Genomic DNA, 16,110 nt, shown 5'->3' on the forward strand with positions numbered 1-16,110 from the left:
GGCTGAGTTGGAGTCACTTGACATTCTAGAAGAAGAACCTAAGGTCTGAGGAGGCAGGAGAGCAGGTCAGAAGATAGTAATAGCACCACCAAAGACCCTGGATGACGCACTGGCTGGGGAAGGAGTCCTCAGCAGGACAAGACCTCATTCCCCTTGCTGGGGTTTGTGTCACCTCTATACAGGGTCCACACTAGCCTGTCGTCTCAGAGTTCCAGGACTTCCAGACAGTGAGCCTTCAAGGCTATTTACTCTGTCTACTGAATCTAGAAGCCATCTGGATATTGGGCCACTGTCAGAAGGCCATTGGGCCCAGTTACCTGAAAACATCTGGATAGTACCCCCTGGCCAAGCTGTTACCTTCCCCACTCGGTTATCTTCATTTGGGTCCCCAAGATAGGGCTGCCGTTTTCCTTTACAAAGGGGTTGGATGCCCTAAGATTCCATCTTGCGTTATGCACCCAGGTCACACCAGACTGCCCACATTCAGCTGACACCTCTTCAGCAGAGCCTGGTCTCCTCCTCAGGATATTTGTACTCAGGACAGGAATGGCTGCTTTACCCTTAGGCTGAGTAGCACTTGCCCCGGCTGGATGTCTAGGACAGAACTGGCCCCCGCACATCAGCCCAAGACCAGTTCTCTGACTCTGGACTGGGAACCTCTGGCCCTCACTCAGAGGCCCCCAAGTCCCACCTGGACTGTCCAGGTGTTGGCAGACGTGGGAGCCCTCAGCGGGCCTGGCAGATGGTCAGGGCCCTGTTTGTCTTGAACAGCCACTGGAGCCAGGTGGTTATTTCTCCCTGCAAGGTCCCGCAGCCCAGCCAAGCCACAAGGAACACATAAACAGAACCAGGGCTAGTCAGTGAGTAGACAAGGAGGAGGGCATCAGGAGACCCCTGTCCACTGCTTCCATAGTCTGTTATCCAGGTACCTCACAGAATCCACTGGCCAGATCTGGTCAGCATGGTGGCCAGGTCCAACTCTCACCTGCTTGGAGCCTGCCAAGAGGTTCTACCTCTCTGTGGGTCCCATCTCCTCAGCACCAGCTGGGAGAGCATTGCTAAGATCCTGAGCAATTACAGGGCAGTGGTGGCGCACACCTTTAATTCCAACCCATGGGAGACAGAGGCAGGCGGATCTCTGGGAGTTCAAGGCTACAAGAGCTAACTTCAGGACAGGCTCCAAAGCTACAGAGAAACCTGGTCTCGAAAAACAAAACAACAAAAAGGAGTTAGGTCCACTCTAAGGGAAGTCTCATGTGGGGCTAAGCCTATAGTTGCCAGCTCAGAATGGAATCATGGGACTACAAATTCTATTGCTGCGCACCCTTGGCCTGCAAGCTGCAGTGGGCAGGCCATAGTAGTCCAGTTTCCAGTCCTCACCCCAAGGAGGTGACAGAGGGATAGACCAGGGGAGGGTGCTGAGTTCTCTGGAGGTTCAAGAGGGATTGACCCCATCCAGGGGTCTGAGGGAACTCAGTCCTGCCGACTATCTGTGAAGCGACAGTCCTGATCCAGAATCCTGAGAGGTCACTGGCTCTGGGGAACAGGGATATGGGGCTTGTGGTGTGACTTCAGCACAACCAGGTTGGGTCCTGCTCTCTCCTTGTCCTTGATGCCTTCTCGGCAATCACAGAACGATCCCAGCCTGAAGCTACCCCAGTAAACCGAAATAACACTTGGTTTGGTGGGGCTGGTCCCACTGGCCAAGAGAGGTAGAGGGGAAAGGGGCTATGGAGTCCAGCAGGGGCCTGGGCCCTGGCTGGCTGTGTGCATACTGTGTTACCCTGGGTCACCTACTACCCTTTGTGAGCCTCGGCTCCTTGGAGGTCAGGCCCTGCTCAGTTTTCCTGACCCCAGGAAAGTCTGTCCCCAGGCTAAGCTTCAGCTACCTGGACAGGGTTCTCATCTTCCTGCCATGGGCAAACAGGCAACCTTTCAGGATGCAAGGGGGAATCATTCACAGCTTCCTGCTTCAACTTCACTGTCATGTAGGCAGGGGAAGCATTAAGGCCAGGCTGGAGGATAGGTTCTGGGACATGAGGTAGGCTCTCGGCCAGCCCAGACCCACCCCTTCATCAATGTCTGTGGATCCAATCACTTCCTGTAAAGGCCAGTCGGAGGAGGCCTTTTGCCAGAACACCTCTGCCAGTCATATGAAGCACTTGTTCATCCAAGTCAACCTGACCCAGACTCTTCAGCATTTGAGTCAAAGGGTAATGGTGTGGACCACACAGTAGTTTTTGTCCAAAGGCCATGGTGTTACACTGTGTGCCACAGCAAGACCACTACGATAGAAGGCTGCATTGTGCATGGATTTCTATGTATATTTGTAGGTCTGCGCAAACTTGTGTATTTATTTGTACTTGTGTCTGCTTGTGGTTCTATTGGCACGTATACCTCTGTGTTTGAATGTGTGCCAGTGTATATTTATATCATGTTTCTATCTGTCTGTGTGTCTTTGTACATGTCTGTGTCTTCTGGAGCATCTAGGAGACTGTACCAATGACTTTTTGTTTGTATGCGTGTCTGTGTACGTGTGATCTTTGTGTGTGTGTGTGTTTGTGTGTACACCCGTGGTCTGCGAATGCCGCCTGTGGGTGGAATTTGGCTCTTAGACATGTTTGGTTTGGCTCTCCCAGTATTTTCAACATCTTGAGCCAACATTTAAAAATCAGGGTATTTCACATAAAAATTCAGCTTTCCAGCTTCTCTTAAAAATTCAGAAGCCCTGGCAGACCTAGACCAGGATTCCCATGAGGCCACTCTCCTCCTAAGCTGCACAGGGCCAGCCTCCTCCTTCAGCCTCTTCAGCCTTGCTTCTCTTGCCCATCATTACCTTGAGAATGGCTGGGTTTGGGACCCAGAGTGTGTGGTCACTACTAGATGTTAGGCTTTTAGGGACTGTGTGCCTGAGTGTATGTGTGCATACGACAAACCTACAAAAGGTATGGGTCCTTCTATGTGAGGCAAACCTGAATGCTTGCATGTGCATGAAGGCTTATATATGTACATGTATGAAGCCAGTGTGTGTGGGAAATGTATGTAAGGCTATGCATGTGTGTGTGTGCATGGAGGGGGGGCATATTCATGGCCATGTGGAGTGTGTGGGCCATTGTGGTCTGGCATACTCTGCACAGGGGCCTCTTCCGCCCTTTGAGGGAGAATCGGATTCCCAGCTTCTGGCTGGGATGCCTTGTGGGGTTTATTTCTGTCTCGGTGCCCACTGAAGGCCTGAGTAATGGGAACTTTTAAAGAAAACCAGAAATACATACGGAAGAGGCAGGCTGGCTAGGAAACTCAGCTCGGATACCCCGTCTGTCCACAGCTGCGTGAACCCAAGGCCAGGTCTGAGACTAGAGGAATAGCCCAGGATCCAGCATGTCCTCCCACATACTCTGTGGACTGCCTAGTTCTGCCAACTAAGAGCCATCTGGTAGGCAAGCTCACTGCTCCACTGGGTTAACAGTAAGCAGTGTGTTCAAGCAAAGGTGAGAGGATGCCAAGTCAGTCTGTACACGGGCAAGATGCCCTTCCCCAGTCAGGTTTTCGCAAAGTGCCTATCTCCAGGGCTCAAACACACACACATACACACACACCATACATGAAGTTGACTCCCCAGCTCAAGGAGAAGCAAGATTGGTGAGCCTGGCAGGGATGAATTTGTCGTTAGGGACACTTGAAGACTTCTTAAACTGACCTGCTTGGTCCCTGGAACCTGCCCTCCCCAGGACATGGTCACCATTGTTCTGGGTTCAGATTACCTGAATCCCAGTCTAGATCATCTCTGACACCCAGCTACTTAACAGGGGACACAGGCCCATGGGAAAGGAAGGAGTGCTTCATGTGGTGGCGTGTCCTGCTATGTTGGCGGCCACAGGGAGAACAGGCGGTGCGAAGATGCTTTAGGCAGCCAGTCTGGTGTCTCCTGCTGCCACCCAGTGGCCATGTGAGAAACTGGGGAATTACAAGCCCTGGTGACATGAAGTCTCATCCTTTCTGTTTCTTCTTCGCAGCGAAGCTTCTTGTGGGGCACTGGAGGATCTGGGAAAAGTGGCCTTTAGCTTTTGTAATTTGAAGTGTGTGTGTGTGTGTGTGTGTGTGTGTGTGTGTGTGTGTGTGTGTGTGTGTGTGTGTGTAAGTGCTCTGGTGTACCATGAGAGTGTGTGGCAGTCAGAGGACAAACTATTGGGAGGGAGTCAGTTCTCTTCTACCATGTGGGTCCCCAGGGTAAGGCCAGGTTGTCAGGATTGATGGCAACCACCTTCAGCTGCTGAGCACTCAATGGTTCCATTATCCCCCCACTCTCCCCGTGAGACAAGGTTTTACACTAGCTCAGGCTGACTTAGAGCTCATGTACAGTTCTGGCTGGCCTTGAACTCACAGCAATCTTTCTGCCTTAGCCTCCCTCCGGAGTGATGAGACTATTGGTATAAGCCACTAAACAAGGCTTTTGTTCTGTTTTTAAATAAATCTTAGGGGCTGGAGAGATGGCTAGTGGTTAAGCTGTTCTTTCACAAGACCCAGTTCAATTTTCAGCACCCACATTGGGGCTCACAACCATCTGTAACTCCAGGGGCAGTGGATCTGATACCTTCTCCTGGCCTTGTCAGGCACCAGGCACATATGTGGTGCAGAGATAAATGTGCAGGCAAAAAATAAACATGTTTAAAAAAAAAAGCCTTCACCTCATGTGTGTGCACTGGGGGTGCACATGCCAGATGCCAACTTTGTGGAGTCGGTTCTTCCACCTCTGTGCTTTTGCTCTCTGAACCATCGCACCAGCCCTTGGTTAGACTTTTAAGTATATAATATACTTTTGCACTTTGATGCCTATGAATTATGACACTCTCATTCCTGGTACTTAAAATGTCTTGTCAGTCTTGCTCAACAGTCAGCCTTACTGATCTTTCCAAAAGACGCCGGTTTATTTGCTGTTTCTCCCACATCCCGGAGCAAGCACTGCTGGTTGCCTTCTTTCAGTCACGGGCAAAGTGCCTAGCTTAAATCACCCTCACGACCCTTGCCTCGTGACATCCCTGCAGCTTGCAGGAGCCCTGATACATTAATGACCAACGAGAAGTAAAAGAGTGTGGTGGATGGGACTTGAGGTGAGCGCAGATGCCACTAGGAGAAAGTAAAGCAGGGGGCTGGGGGGGTCACACAAAAGGGACTCACATCCCTGATGGCTTCAAGTGTGCACGCATGTGGTATGCTTCTGTGAACATTCCTGGCCTATCTCCTGGTGTAGACATGGAAAAGTTCACCAGGACACTAAGGGTCAGAGTAAACGCAGGCAACTTTTGGAAGCGGTCTCATTATCCGCCACGACCGTGCGCACACCCAGCACCCCACCTAGCTAAGTACGCTGTGCTTGCAAGTCTCCATTGCGCTGTTACTCCAGCCATTGCGCTGGTTACTCCAGCCATTGTGCTCGTCAGAGCTCTGCAGGTCCCTTTTCTTTCAATCTGGCGTAAGGCTTTTCTCTTCTGAGACACCATCTCCCTACAGCCCAAACTGGCCTCAATGTCCTGCCTCAATCTAAGAGACCTGGGATTACAGGTGTGTAATACCATTCTGAGAAAAATTTTCAAGATTTCTAATTAGTTTTTACATCTAATTCTTGTTGAGTTATAGGGTGTGGGCCCCCTTATTTCTCTGATAATAAAACAGACTCATTTTAGGCCTACTGTTTCAGCTTCCTTGACTATACATCTCCCTTTGCAAGGCTGGAGAGATGGTCAGCGGTTAAGAACACTGACTGCTCTTCCAGAGGCCCGTGTTCAATTCCCAGCACCCACATGGTAGCTTGCTGCTGTCTGTAACTCCCGTTCCACTCTCACATAAAACATACATGCAGGCTAAACACCAATGCACAGAAAATAAAAATAAATACAAATTTTAAAAAAATCTCCCTTTGCTTATAACCTGTAACTCCAGTTCCAAGGGTCTGCTGCCCTCTTCTGGCTTCCATGGGAACCAGGCATAGATGCAGGCAAAACACCAAAAGATGAATTCCAGTCTACCCACTGCTGGATTATTGGCCACTCTTTTGGGTACTAGACTTTACATTTTTAAAATGAGGGTTGGACATGTGGCACACACCTTTAGTCCCAGCACTTGGGAGGCAGAAGCAGGTGGATCTGAGTTGGAGGCCAGCCTGGTCTACAGAGCAAATACCAGGATAGCCAAGGCTATACAGAGAAACCCAGTCTCAATACAATAAACCAAAATTTTTAAAGTGAGATTTGTGTGTGCCATGCATTCTGGAACATCTCCCCCCCCCCCCCCACCAGCAGCAGCTGCATGCCCTTGTAAGCTTAGATGTCAGAGGACGGTTAGCAGGAGAATCAACTCCATAATAGGATTCTGGGTCATCAGGTTCAGTGGGAAGTTCCTCTACCTGTGGAGCCATCCTACTGCCTCTTCCTCCTCCCTCTTCTGAGACAGTCTCATATAGTCCAGATGGCCCTGTACTCACTCTGAAGCTGAGGATGACACTGAACCAATCAATCCTCTTGCTCTCCATCCAAGTGCAGGGTGTTACGTACACCTGCTTCACGTGGTAACCGCAGTGAATCCAGGGCTTTGTGCACACTAAGCCAACACTGACAATGGAAGTGCACACCCACAGACTTTTTTTTTCTAAGCTGGGCCCCACCGTGTAGCCCTGGCAGTCTTTTAACTCCTGCCCAGACTCTTAAATGCGGGGATTACAAAGAATGAACTCCTGTCAGGGGGCCTAGAGCTCTGACTGGAAGAGGAAAGAGCTGCACTGCTGGGAGCAGGGAAGAATCAGGGGAAGCAGTGTGGTGGCCTCAAGTTATCAGTGGTTCTATGTGGAAATCTGTGGGAGCCCACCCTCTTCCCTCTCACACAGGGAGGGTCCAGATGACCTCTATGGGAGTCTCTCCAGCGTTCCTATACATTACTGCAAGGCTTAGGGCGGTGTGGGGGAGGTCTGGGAGGTCCTAAGAAGACCCAAGAGTTCTGTACAGCCTTTCTGACTGTACTCTGACTAGAGACTTGGAGCCAGCAGGCCAGCCCTGGCCCCTACCCACACCTCCAGCCTCAGCAAAGCTGGCCCAACCCAGGGGTAATAAGCACATTGAGCATCACCTCTGCATTCTAAGAGTTCAAACCCAGAGAACCTAGCAAACAGGAAATGACGACAGGCCTCTACCACATGGGAGTTTACTTGTCTCTATTTCCAGAAGTTAAAAAAAAAGCTCAATATACACACATATGTACAGACCTCAGCTCTGAAACACTCACAGTGGTGGATGCCCTGGGGATGAGCTGGCCTCATCTCAAAGAGGTTGAGACTTGACTGGGCTAGCTTAGTTCTTGAGACCTGGAAGTGCTGGCCAGCCTAAACCCACCCCTGGCTAAGACCATCTTCCCGCGGGACATGGGTGCTGGGCAGATGGGACATGGAGAACACCTCAGTCAGAGTCACAGGCCTCTTGTCCAGTGGTGGCGTCCACTGCAGAAGCCAGGCTGTCTTCTTGGCCTTTGAGGCGTTCACCTGAATGGGGAGTGAACAAGCGTTAAGAGGCCCTGTGCTAAGTCACCACCTGGGGGCAGGACCCCGCGGGCCAGCACTTACGGATCAGCTCTGCGATGGCTCTCTGGGTCCGCTTTTCTAGCTTCTCCAGCTTCTTGGCCACATCTCTCTTGAGATCCCTGGAACAGGGAAGAGGGGAATTGGGAAGCTAAGGGCTTGCATGTGTGGCCCTGGGATCTTCCTGCAACGCTTTAATTATTTATATCCTCAGATGTCTGAGGGGCTGCCCTGGGAAGATGGACTTCTCTGTTCTTCTGGGTCCTCAAGAGCCACCATTCTTTCTGGGTCCACTGAGCTAATAACTAAGCTAAGGGAATGTGCACTACAAACCCAGCTGAGGTAGAGGGCTGAGACAAAACGGCCTGCTATGTACCCTAAGTCAGCATCAGGGAGCAACTTGCCGAGCCAGCTGCCACAGCCACCCTCCCACTCCTGGGACCTCCAGATGTGCCCATGAATTCAGCCTGAGTTCTCTGGTTCTGCAGTTCCTACAACACACACCTCATGCCTCTTTCATCAAATTAAAGCGCTGTAGTAGGTTCTGTATCTACATGAATCTGCAGGCAAAAAGAACAGCGTTGACCGCTGGCCCGAGGCACAGAGAAACATGCTAGAGTCTACAGCACCTCCCTCCCTTTCTCAGCTCAGTCGGAGGGCCTTGCTGTTGTGGAAAGTTCCTTCACACTGTGTGAAGATGTGTCACTGTGACTGGTTTAATAAAGAGCTGAATGGCCAATAGGGATTCAGGAAGAGGCTAGGTGGACTTCTGGGGACAGAGAGGTCTCAGGGAAGAAGAAAGGCAGAGCCGCCAGCCAGGCACATAGGAAACAGGACCTGCAGGAGAAACGTGACAGCACGTAGATTAATAGAAACGGGTTAATGTAAGTTATAAGACCTAGTTAAAAACAAGCCTAGGCTAAGGCCAAGCTCCCATAATTAATAATAAGTCTCTAGGTCATATTTTTGAGCTGATGGCCCAGATATGTGCTTGAAAGTTTGTGTGTTTTCAGAGCAAGGGGACCAGACACCAATGAAAAGGAGTGGCCCGCTGGGCAGTGGTGATGCACGCCTTTAATCCCAGCACTCGGGAGGCAGAGACAGGTGGATCTCTATGAGTTCGAGGCCAGCCTGGTCTACAAGAGCTAGTTCCAAGACAGACTCCAAAGCTACAGAGAAACCCTGTCTCAAAAAAACAAACAAACAAAAAACAAGAAAAGGGTGGCCCAACTGAACCAACTTCTCAGAGTGCCTCTGTTGCAGTTTCCTCAGAGTTCTATAGCTTCAAGGATGCTGGCTGAGATGGTCCAGCCTCTCACAGACTACTCTAGCCAGGACTTCAGGGAAGGATGCTGGCTGAGGTGGTCCAGCCTCTCACAGACTACTCCAGCCAGGACTTCAGGGAAGGATGCTGGCTGAGATGGTCCAGCCTCTCACAGACTACTCTAGCCAGGACTTCAGGGAAGGATGCTGGCTGAGGTGGTCCAGCCTCTCACAGACTACTCCAGCCAGGACTTCAGGGAAGGATGCTGGCTGAGGTGGTCCAGCCTCTCACAGACTACTCCAGCCAGGACTTCAGGGAAGGATGCTAGCTGAGATGGTCCAGCCTCTCACAGACTACTCCAGCCAGGACTTCAGGGAAGGATGCTGGCTGAGGTGGTCCAGCCTCTCACAGACTACTCCAGCCAGGACTTCAGGTAAGCCTTGCACTTTCCCATTGCACAGAGACTGGACAACAAATGTTATGGCTAGTTTTCCCAGGTCCTGACCATTATCTCAACTTTCTCAGGTTCCCTAAAGATGCTGTCACCCACAGACAACAGGAAGCGGTCTAGAGAACACAACACTCACCTTCTCAAAAGTTGGAGTGGATTGTTATTGGTCATTTGGTAGATTATGGATGTTTGTCATCATTTAGGGGTCTTGGGTCTTTGATGGGATTATCAGATAGTTATAGTTTCCCTTAGTCATGATAGAAAGTAAATTGGGTACAAAACTTTGGACTCATCAAGAGAGGATAGATAATGGAGTGTTTTCTCTGAATTTGCCAAATACAAATGGATTGGACACTAATTACAATTAAAATGTAATTCTTACCTGATAATTGTTCTTACTGTTTATAGTTTTATTATGCTTGAGTTAAAACCTTTTCTTTTAGATAAAAAGGGGGAAATATTGCAGAGTGTTCCTTTCCACTGTTGAAGATGTGTCACTGTGGCTGGTTTCACAAAGAGCTGAATGGCCAATAGTTAGACCGGAAGAGGTTAGGCGGGACTGCTGGGGACAGAGAGGTCTCAGGGAAGAAGAACAAAGGAAGTAGGACGTGCAGGAGGAGATGTAAAAATCACGAGCCACATGACAGCACACAGATTAGTAGAAATGGGTTCATCTAAATTGTAAGAGCTAGCAAGAAAGAAGCCTAAGCTAAGGTCGAGCTTTCATAATTAATAATAAACTTCCATGTCATTTTTTGGGAACGGGCAACCCAAAGAAAAATCCACCTACACCTTGCAGGCTTCTAGACCTGAAGAGATTGGGTACCCTATTTTACAGTCAAAACAGAGACACAAACCCATGTCTGCTTGTCCATCCATTTTCACTGTGCTCTCCTGAGCACAAGCATGCACTGCTCAGATGGGGCCCCCAGAGCAGGTGGGTTCCACCCCTGCAGAAGGCTTGAAGGGACAGCTGCGTTCATACCGCGGGCCTCTGCCGTCAGTCAGGCTCTACTTAGCCCATATGTCTGATCTGTACAGACCTAGGCCTGCACTGCTTGTCCCCTTGCCTGTCCTTGGCTGTCCTCCCAGTAGGGGCCTATGACATACAACAAGCACCACCATCCCCCAAAGAGCCTGCATGGATAACACTTACCAATCAGGTTTCCGGGGTGCCAGGTTAGCCAGATCCTAGGGAGACAGGAGACAACTCATCAGGATCAAGGCCCACCCTCAGGGGAGTGGAGAGACAGGGCACAGAGGTGGAAAAATGAAGACAGGCAAGGAAGGAAGCAGGGTGGGAACAGAGACGTCTAGAGGAGGAAGCTACACAGCCAGGGAGGGGACCACCCAGGTACTCACCACTTCCTCAATGACAGGCTCTGGCTTGGCAGCCTCTAGTTGCTCCTTCACCTTCTCTTCCACTAGAGGGTGCAAGAACAACACAGATCTGCTGGAAAGGACCTGCTGTTCGGCAGTGATCAGCCTAAGTGGCCCCAGGGAGGGGGAAGAACCCCAGTTTCTTGCTCTTCCCTCTCTCCTAGGCCCCCACTCAGTCCCAACTCTGGAAGAGACCTGGTTTCCCAGGCTGAAGGCAGACCTCACGGCCCAGAAAGGGACAGCAGTGGCCTACAGCTGAAATGGACAAGGTCCAACAGTGGAATGGGAGGTTCCTGTGTACACGGGAAGTGTGGCATTAAAAGTGAAGGCTATAAGGGTTTCCTGTGGGTCCCTCCTGGCCAGGGTCTGGTGGCCTCTCCTCCCATCCCACCTCGGGGACTCACTGACAGGCACCTCCTGCCTCCACCAAGTCATTATGCCTCTGGGTGGCTCCTGAGGACAGATGCCAGAAACACTAACAACCACCGGCTCTGGGTTGCCTTCAGCCCTGTCACCAAGGACATGTCCTTCTGTCCCTTCATTCTCCTGCCAGACAGAAGTCCTGGGTGGCCTCCTGGCGGAGGGAAGGGGCAGTTCCTCATCCCTCTCACACCCTGCCACCGCTCTGCCAGGTGAGAAGCGGACCAGCAAGAAACAAATGGAAACGTCTGAGTTTCTGATGAGGTGGATCTGTGAGCTCCACGTGAGAGCCTGTCTTAAAACAACCAGACACAAGCAGAGGCTTCAGGACAAAGGAGGATTCTGCTGCTGTGACCAGGCTCTCACCCTGCATTATGGCAGCAGCAAAACCTGAGCTGAGCCCCTTGCTGGCCTTTGTGCTGCTGGCTGTTCAAGTGTCTAACCAGCTTCTTTTGGGGTCTCTTATTCTGCTCCTCTCCCCAGGGGCACAGGACTCATCACCTTGCCCTGCTGCCCAAGGACCCCAGGTCACTTCTACTCGTCATCCCTCCAGGATGGGAAGTGCAAGGGGCCTCTTTCCTGCCCTCAGGGCCCCTTTGTGGGCGCTGAGGTTTGCGAGTGTCCCAGGAGCCCTGTCTCCGGGACAGGCAGCCCTTCTCTGAGGTTGACAAGACATAGGGAGGAAAGGGCAGCCCACGTACCTGCAACTGGTTTGGCCTGGGGGACCCTCCTCCTCTTCAGGTCCTCATCCTCCGGGACATAGTTGCGAAGCCTGAGACCCCTGTGAGAGTGGAGCACAGCAGTCCTTCAGTACAGCAGTGGGTGGGGTGGGTGCTGCTCATTTGCTTCCCACAGCTTACAAGTTCCAGTGCTCCTCCTATTTATCTAGAGAGGGCCGAGTGAAGGGAGGAACAGAACTTAAGCATCAGCCACCCCCCCATATTCCAGGAGCTGGGGCCAGGATGACTAGGAACATTCACTAGTATCTCCTGAACTACTCTTTGAAATTACCATTCGACAGTTATGGGGGCTAAAGGTCAGAGACTATGCCATTGTCCTGAGGTCACACAGCAGTGACTGCACATCTGAGAACAAGTCTATGCCAAAGCTCGTGGGTTGAGTCACTCCTAAAAGAGACAGCCTTCCACACTAGCGCTGCAAGCCCAGCCATCTTTGGCAGAGCCTTCGTGTCCTGGAGCCAGGGTATGTCACATAGTCTAGCACCTTTAGTGGAAAGGGTCTTGTGTGTACTGGGCCAAGGGCGTGTGGCTGAGTGACCTAAATATATGTGTGTGCGACAAACAAAGGCAGTATGATAGACAAAGATTCCAGGGGTGGCTTCTGGGCCTGAGGCTATAGTGGATGGGACCAGACTGCAGAAGACACTAGGTTGATCCCCTCCACACCTGATGACAGTGGCCCACAAATGCCATGGGGACAGGCACAACATACACAAGGCTGGGAAGCCATGGTTCACTCTGCATGCTGGTGAGACCTACGAAGCTCATGCCTTGAAAGGTCTTTTGAATGCAGTTAGGGAAACCCAAACCTAGGGGTGTGGAGTCTCAGGGGCCAATCACCCAGTAGGAGCCCAAACCCAGGCCTTTTATCTCTCTGCAGGCTACCTCCCAGTTCAGCAGCTCATCACACCCCAATCACATACAGAATACTGTCCCTAGGAAGAGGGGGCCCTGGCTACCCCACAGGACAGCAAGGTGAGAATTCCAATGGGGCCTCTGAGCTTAGTGATGGGGAGATGTAGATAGCAGACAGACTCCTAGGCCAGAGAGGCACAAATAACGCCTGTTTTCCCCACTCTATTGTGGGGCCTTGAACTCTGGCCCCACAGAAAGTTCTGGGTTTTCAGACAGCCTTCCAACTGTGAGACCTCTGCCTAGGTCCCAGAAAGGGCAAGCCATTCTACAGTGAGGAGCGTGACACCTGTGGTCACACAACTAAGGACAACGCTGTGAACTTGGAGCTTCACCTGTGCCCTGCTCCCAGCTCACATACCAACATACCACTTCCTCCCTCCTGCCAAGGCCCTGGGGAGTACCAGTACCCACATGGCCCGTCCCACACTCGCAGAGGTACCCTGTCCCTGTTCCCTATGCCTGCTCAAGCCTGCGGTAAGCAGCAGGTCACTGAGGCACACAGTGAGAGAGCGGAGCCTATTTGCTACCATGGCTTTAGTTCACTATGGGGTGGGGAAAAAGAGGAAGAGAAACTGGGTGTGGGAAGAAAATGGCAGGGATTACTGAAAGGAAGGAAACAAAAACCCCAAACCCCACAACTAGATCCAGGTTCCATGATTAGTCAGAAGAAGGGAGTCTGCAGCAAGAAGCTCCATCTGCAGCCCCAGGTCTTCAGGAGGTCACCGGGATGATGGGGAGCCCAGGACGGGAGGGAAAAGTCACAGCAGAAAGAGAGCTGCAGCCCTGTGCCTACTTCCCAGCTCCAGTAGTGGAGTAAGCCCTGAGGGTGTGGACGTGCACCACTCGAGAGCAGTCAATCTAGGCCTTCACTGTGAAAGGACCCATTTGGGGCCTCGGATTCCACGTCAATGACTATGGAGGCTGTGCTGTGTGCCTGGCTCCATCAAGCTGGGTTCAAGCCCTCACCTGACTCACTCTGAGGGCAAAGGAAGAGGCCCTCTTTAGGCAGACTGACTAGCTGCCCTGGCCCACTGACAAGGGCAGGAGTCTCGGGGAAGGAGCACTGGATTGTGCTGGAGACTTTTCTAAGATTTAATTCCCTTTTCCACAAACAACTTAACAAACCTGACTGGAGACCCAGTTTAAACATCTACTGACTGGCCTTGGAGAAGCGCCAAGGTGACAGGATTGCAGGAGCTGCAGGCAGAGATAAGAACTGCAGGACAAGGGCCTGCCTGCCACGGGCATCTCTTAAGTGGGGTCTGCAAAGATGAGCTTCCTGCTGCAATCTCAGGTGGGAGACAGAAGAATGTAGTGGGGCCAAGGACGAGCAGGGCCCTGGCAAAGCCCTGGGTGGGCTTTTCGTTGTGACTCCATCCTAAGAATGGGTGGACCTGCAGCACGTGACTCTGCCAGAGCTAGAAGCAACCTGAAAGACACCAGGGCAGGTGGGTTCCCCTCAGCAGGGCGTGCAATGGAACTGGAACTCCATCGGTCTCCAAAGGGTGGGTCAGGGAACTGCTAGAGCAGCTGCTGGTGAGAAAGACATAAATTCTCTCCGGAGGAAAAGGAGCAATCCAGAACCTCAGATGACTCCAGAATTACTGTGCATAACACCCACAGTTCACTGAGAACAAGGAGGAACAGAAATACAGGCAATGAAGTGTGGGCATGGAGGTGCAGGCCTGTAATCTCAACATTTAGCAGGCTGAGGTGGGAAGATGAATTCTAGCAAGTCTCAGCAATACAGCAAGACCCCTTTCTTAAACAGAACAAACAACCCCCACCCTGCCAAAGTAGAGCAAAGCAAAGCAAAATTAAAATATAAAGCAGGTGTGATCTTGTTCACCTATAATCCCAGGACTTAGTAAGAGGAGGATGGATTGTGGGTTCAAGGCTAGCCTGGGCTACAAAGTGAGATTATATCTCAAACAAACAAATAAAATATAATACAAGAGGCTAGTCCAAAGGGCATGGTACCTGAATGTCCTGAGGCTTACATGGGACAGGAAATAGAAGACAACTACTACATTTTAATAAACTACTTTTTAGGACACTTGTTAAGAAAGCATGCTGTCCTCCCTAGGAAAGACACACACACACACACACACACACACAAAGGGGGGGGAATGGAGACTACATTAACAGAATAGGTGACAGAAAAGGGACAACAGGTAAAATGCCAGACCAGGCTCTCCAAAAGCAAGTTCCTTTGACAGCTGAGCAGCCTTCTTTCTAAAGACTGGGTGTGGTGGGACCACGTGCCCGCCAGATTAGCAAGGCGAGCCACCACCTACCACTTTCTTAGTGGGCTAGGAAATGCTGAGCTGCCTGCACTCACACGGGGAGGCCATTCTTCTGGGGATCATGGGAGCCAACTGCTGGTTCGGACTCCCTCGCCCCTCCATAGAATAAGTAGCTGCTGGGGAAAGGGGGGGGTCTAGTCCTGGATCTTAATAGTGTGACCTGGGCCCAAATCTTGGTTTTGATGCTTTTGAGACATGGAAAACCATTAGTATCCACGTGGATGCCCAGAGGTCGGGTGTGAAAGGCTGAAGTCATCCTAACTGACTACAGCAGGGTCCTCTAGAACAGACATCTCATCTCCATGCTTCTGCTCAGAAGCTCTTTGGCCCTGAGAGCTCCACCTGGCGGGACAAAAACAAAGGAAACCCACAGCACAAGGGACAAAGCCTTGTATGCAGCTGGCAACAGGCCACCCAGCACACACAGGCCTGGCCTGCTGAGGCCTCTTAGTATCCTTCCCAGCTGGCGAACGCAGCAGACAGAAAATGGTCTTTGTGTTGCTCACAGGGTAGCAGGGTCACCAGGACACTTTCCTAGGAGCTGAGGACAATCAAAGGGCCTCTTAGGGCCTCTTTCCCCTTTCTACCCGTGCGCGGCTCCCGTTTGCCTAGTCTCCACCAGCTTGCTACCAGTTAGTGAGCTCTGGAAACTGGGCCAGTAGGAGCTGGGCTTATCTTCCTGGTCACCACAGACCTTTCTGCTGGGACCTGGGTATGAAGCTGCCTAGGGCTGGAGCCTGCACAGGAAAAGGAGAAGATGGGTCCAGCTCCATGGATCCTTCCTACTCCTGAGACAAATTATCAGGGCAAGAGTTCACAGGAAGTGGGGTGATCCCCAAATCCCAGCTTTCACGTAGCAGAAGGTAAAGGTGTGGGAGAGCCAGGCCAGAGGAGAACCAGCCTCTGTTTGAAGAGAACAGAAGAAGCCAGAGTCCTGTTAGAGCCCCTTGCTGGAGCCACCTCCGCTTCTAGGGGAGGAAGTGTGTCACATGAATCCTGGCTCTGTGCTGCCATGTCCCATATAACCGGGGTGTGACCTGACTAGGGGTATCAGGGAATGAAGGAAGGACAGA

At 51.4% G+C, this 16,110-nt stretch overlaps 1 protein-coding gene across 1 annotated transcript in view; it reads right to left on the reverse strand.

The window, feature by feature from the left end:
- Window positions 1-7,184: 7,184 nt before the first annotated feature.
- Ccdc12 (coiled-coil domain containing 12) overlaps window positions 7,185-16,110 on the reverse strand; it is a 53,983-nt gene continuing 45,057 nt past the window's right edge. The window contains exons 3-7 of the mRNA XM_075964449.1: window positions 11,778-11,857; window positions 10,639-10,700; window positions 10,433-10,467; window positions 7,607-7,683; window positions 7,185-7,525 (exon numbers count right to left, since the gene is read on the reverse strand). Coding sequence (XP_075820564.1) covers window positions 7,443-7,525; window positions 7,607-7,683; window positions 10,433-10,467; window positions 10,639-10,700; window positions 11,778-11,857 — 337 coding nt within the window. The 3' untranslated portion in view covers window positions 7,185-7,442. The remainder of the gene's footprint in view (window positions 7,526-7,606; window positions 7,684-10,432; window positions 10,468-10,638; window positions 10,701-11,777; window positions 11,858-16,110) is intronic.

This window comes from Microtus pennsylvanicus, chromosome 3 (genome assembly GCF_037038515.1).
Source record: "Microtus pennsylvanicus isolate mMicPen1 chromosome 3, mMicPen1.hap1, whole genome shotgun sequence".
NCBI classification, from domain to species: Eukaryota; Metazoa; Chordata; class Mammalia; order Rodentia; family Cricetidae; genus Microtus; species Microtus pennsylvanicus.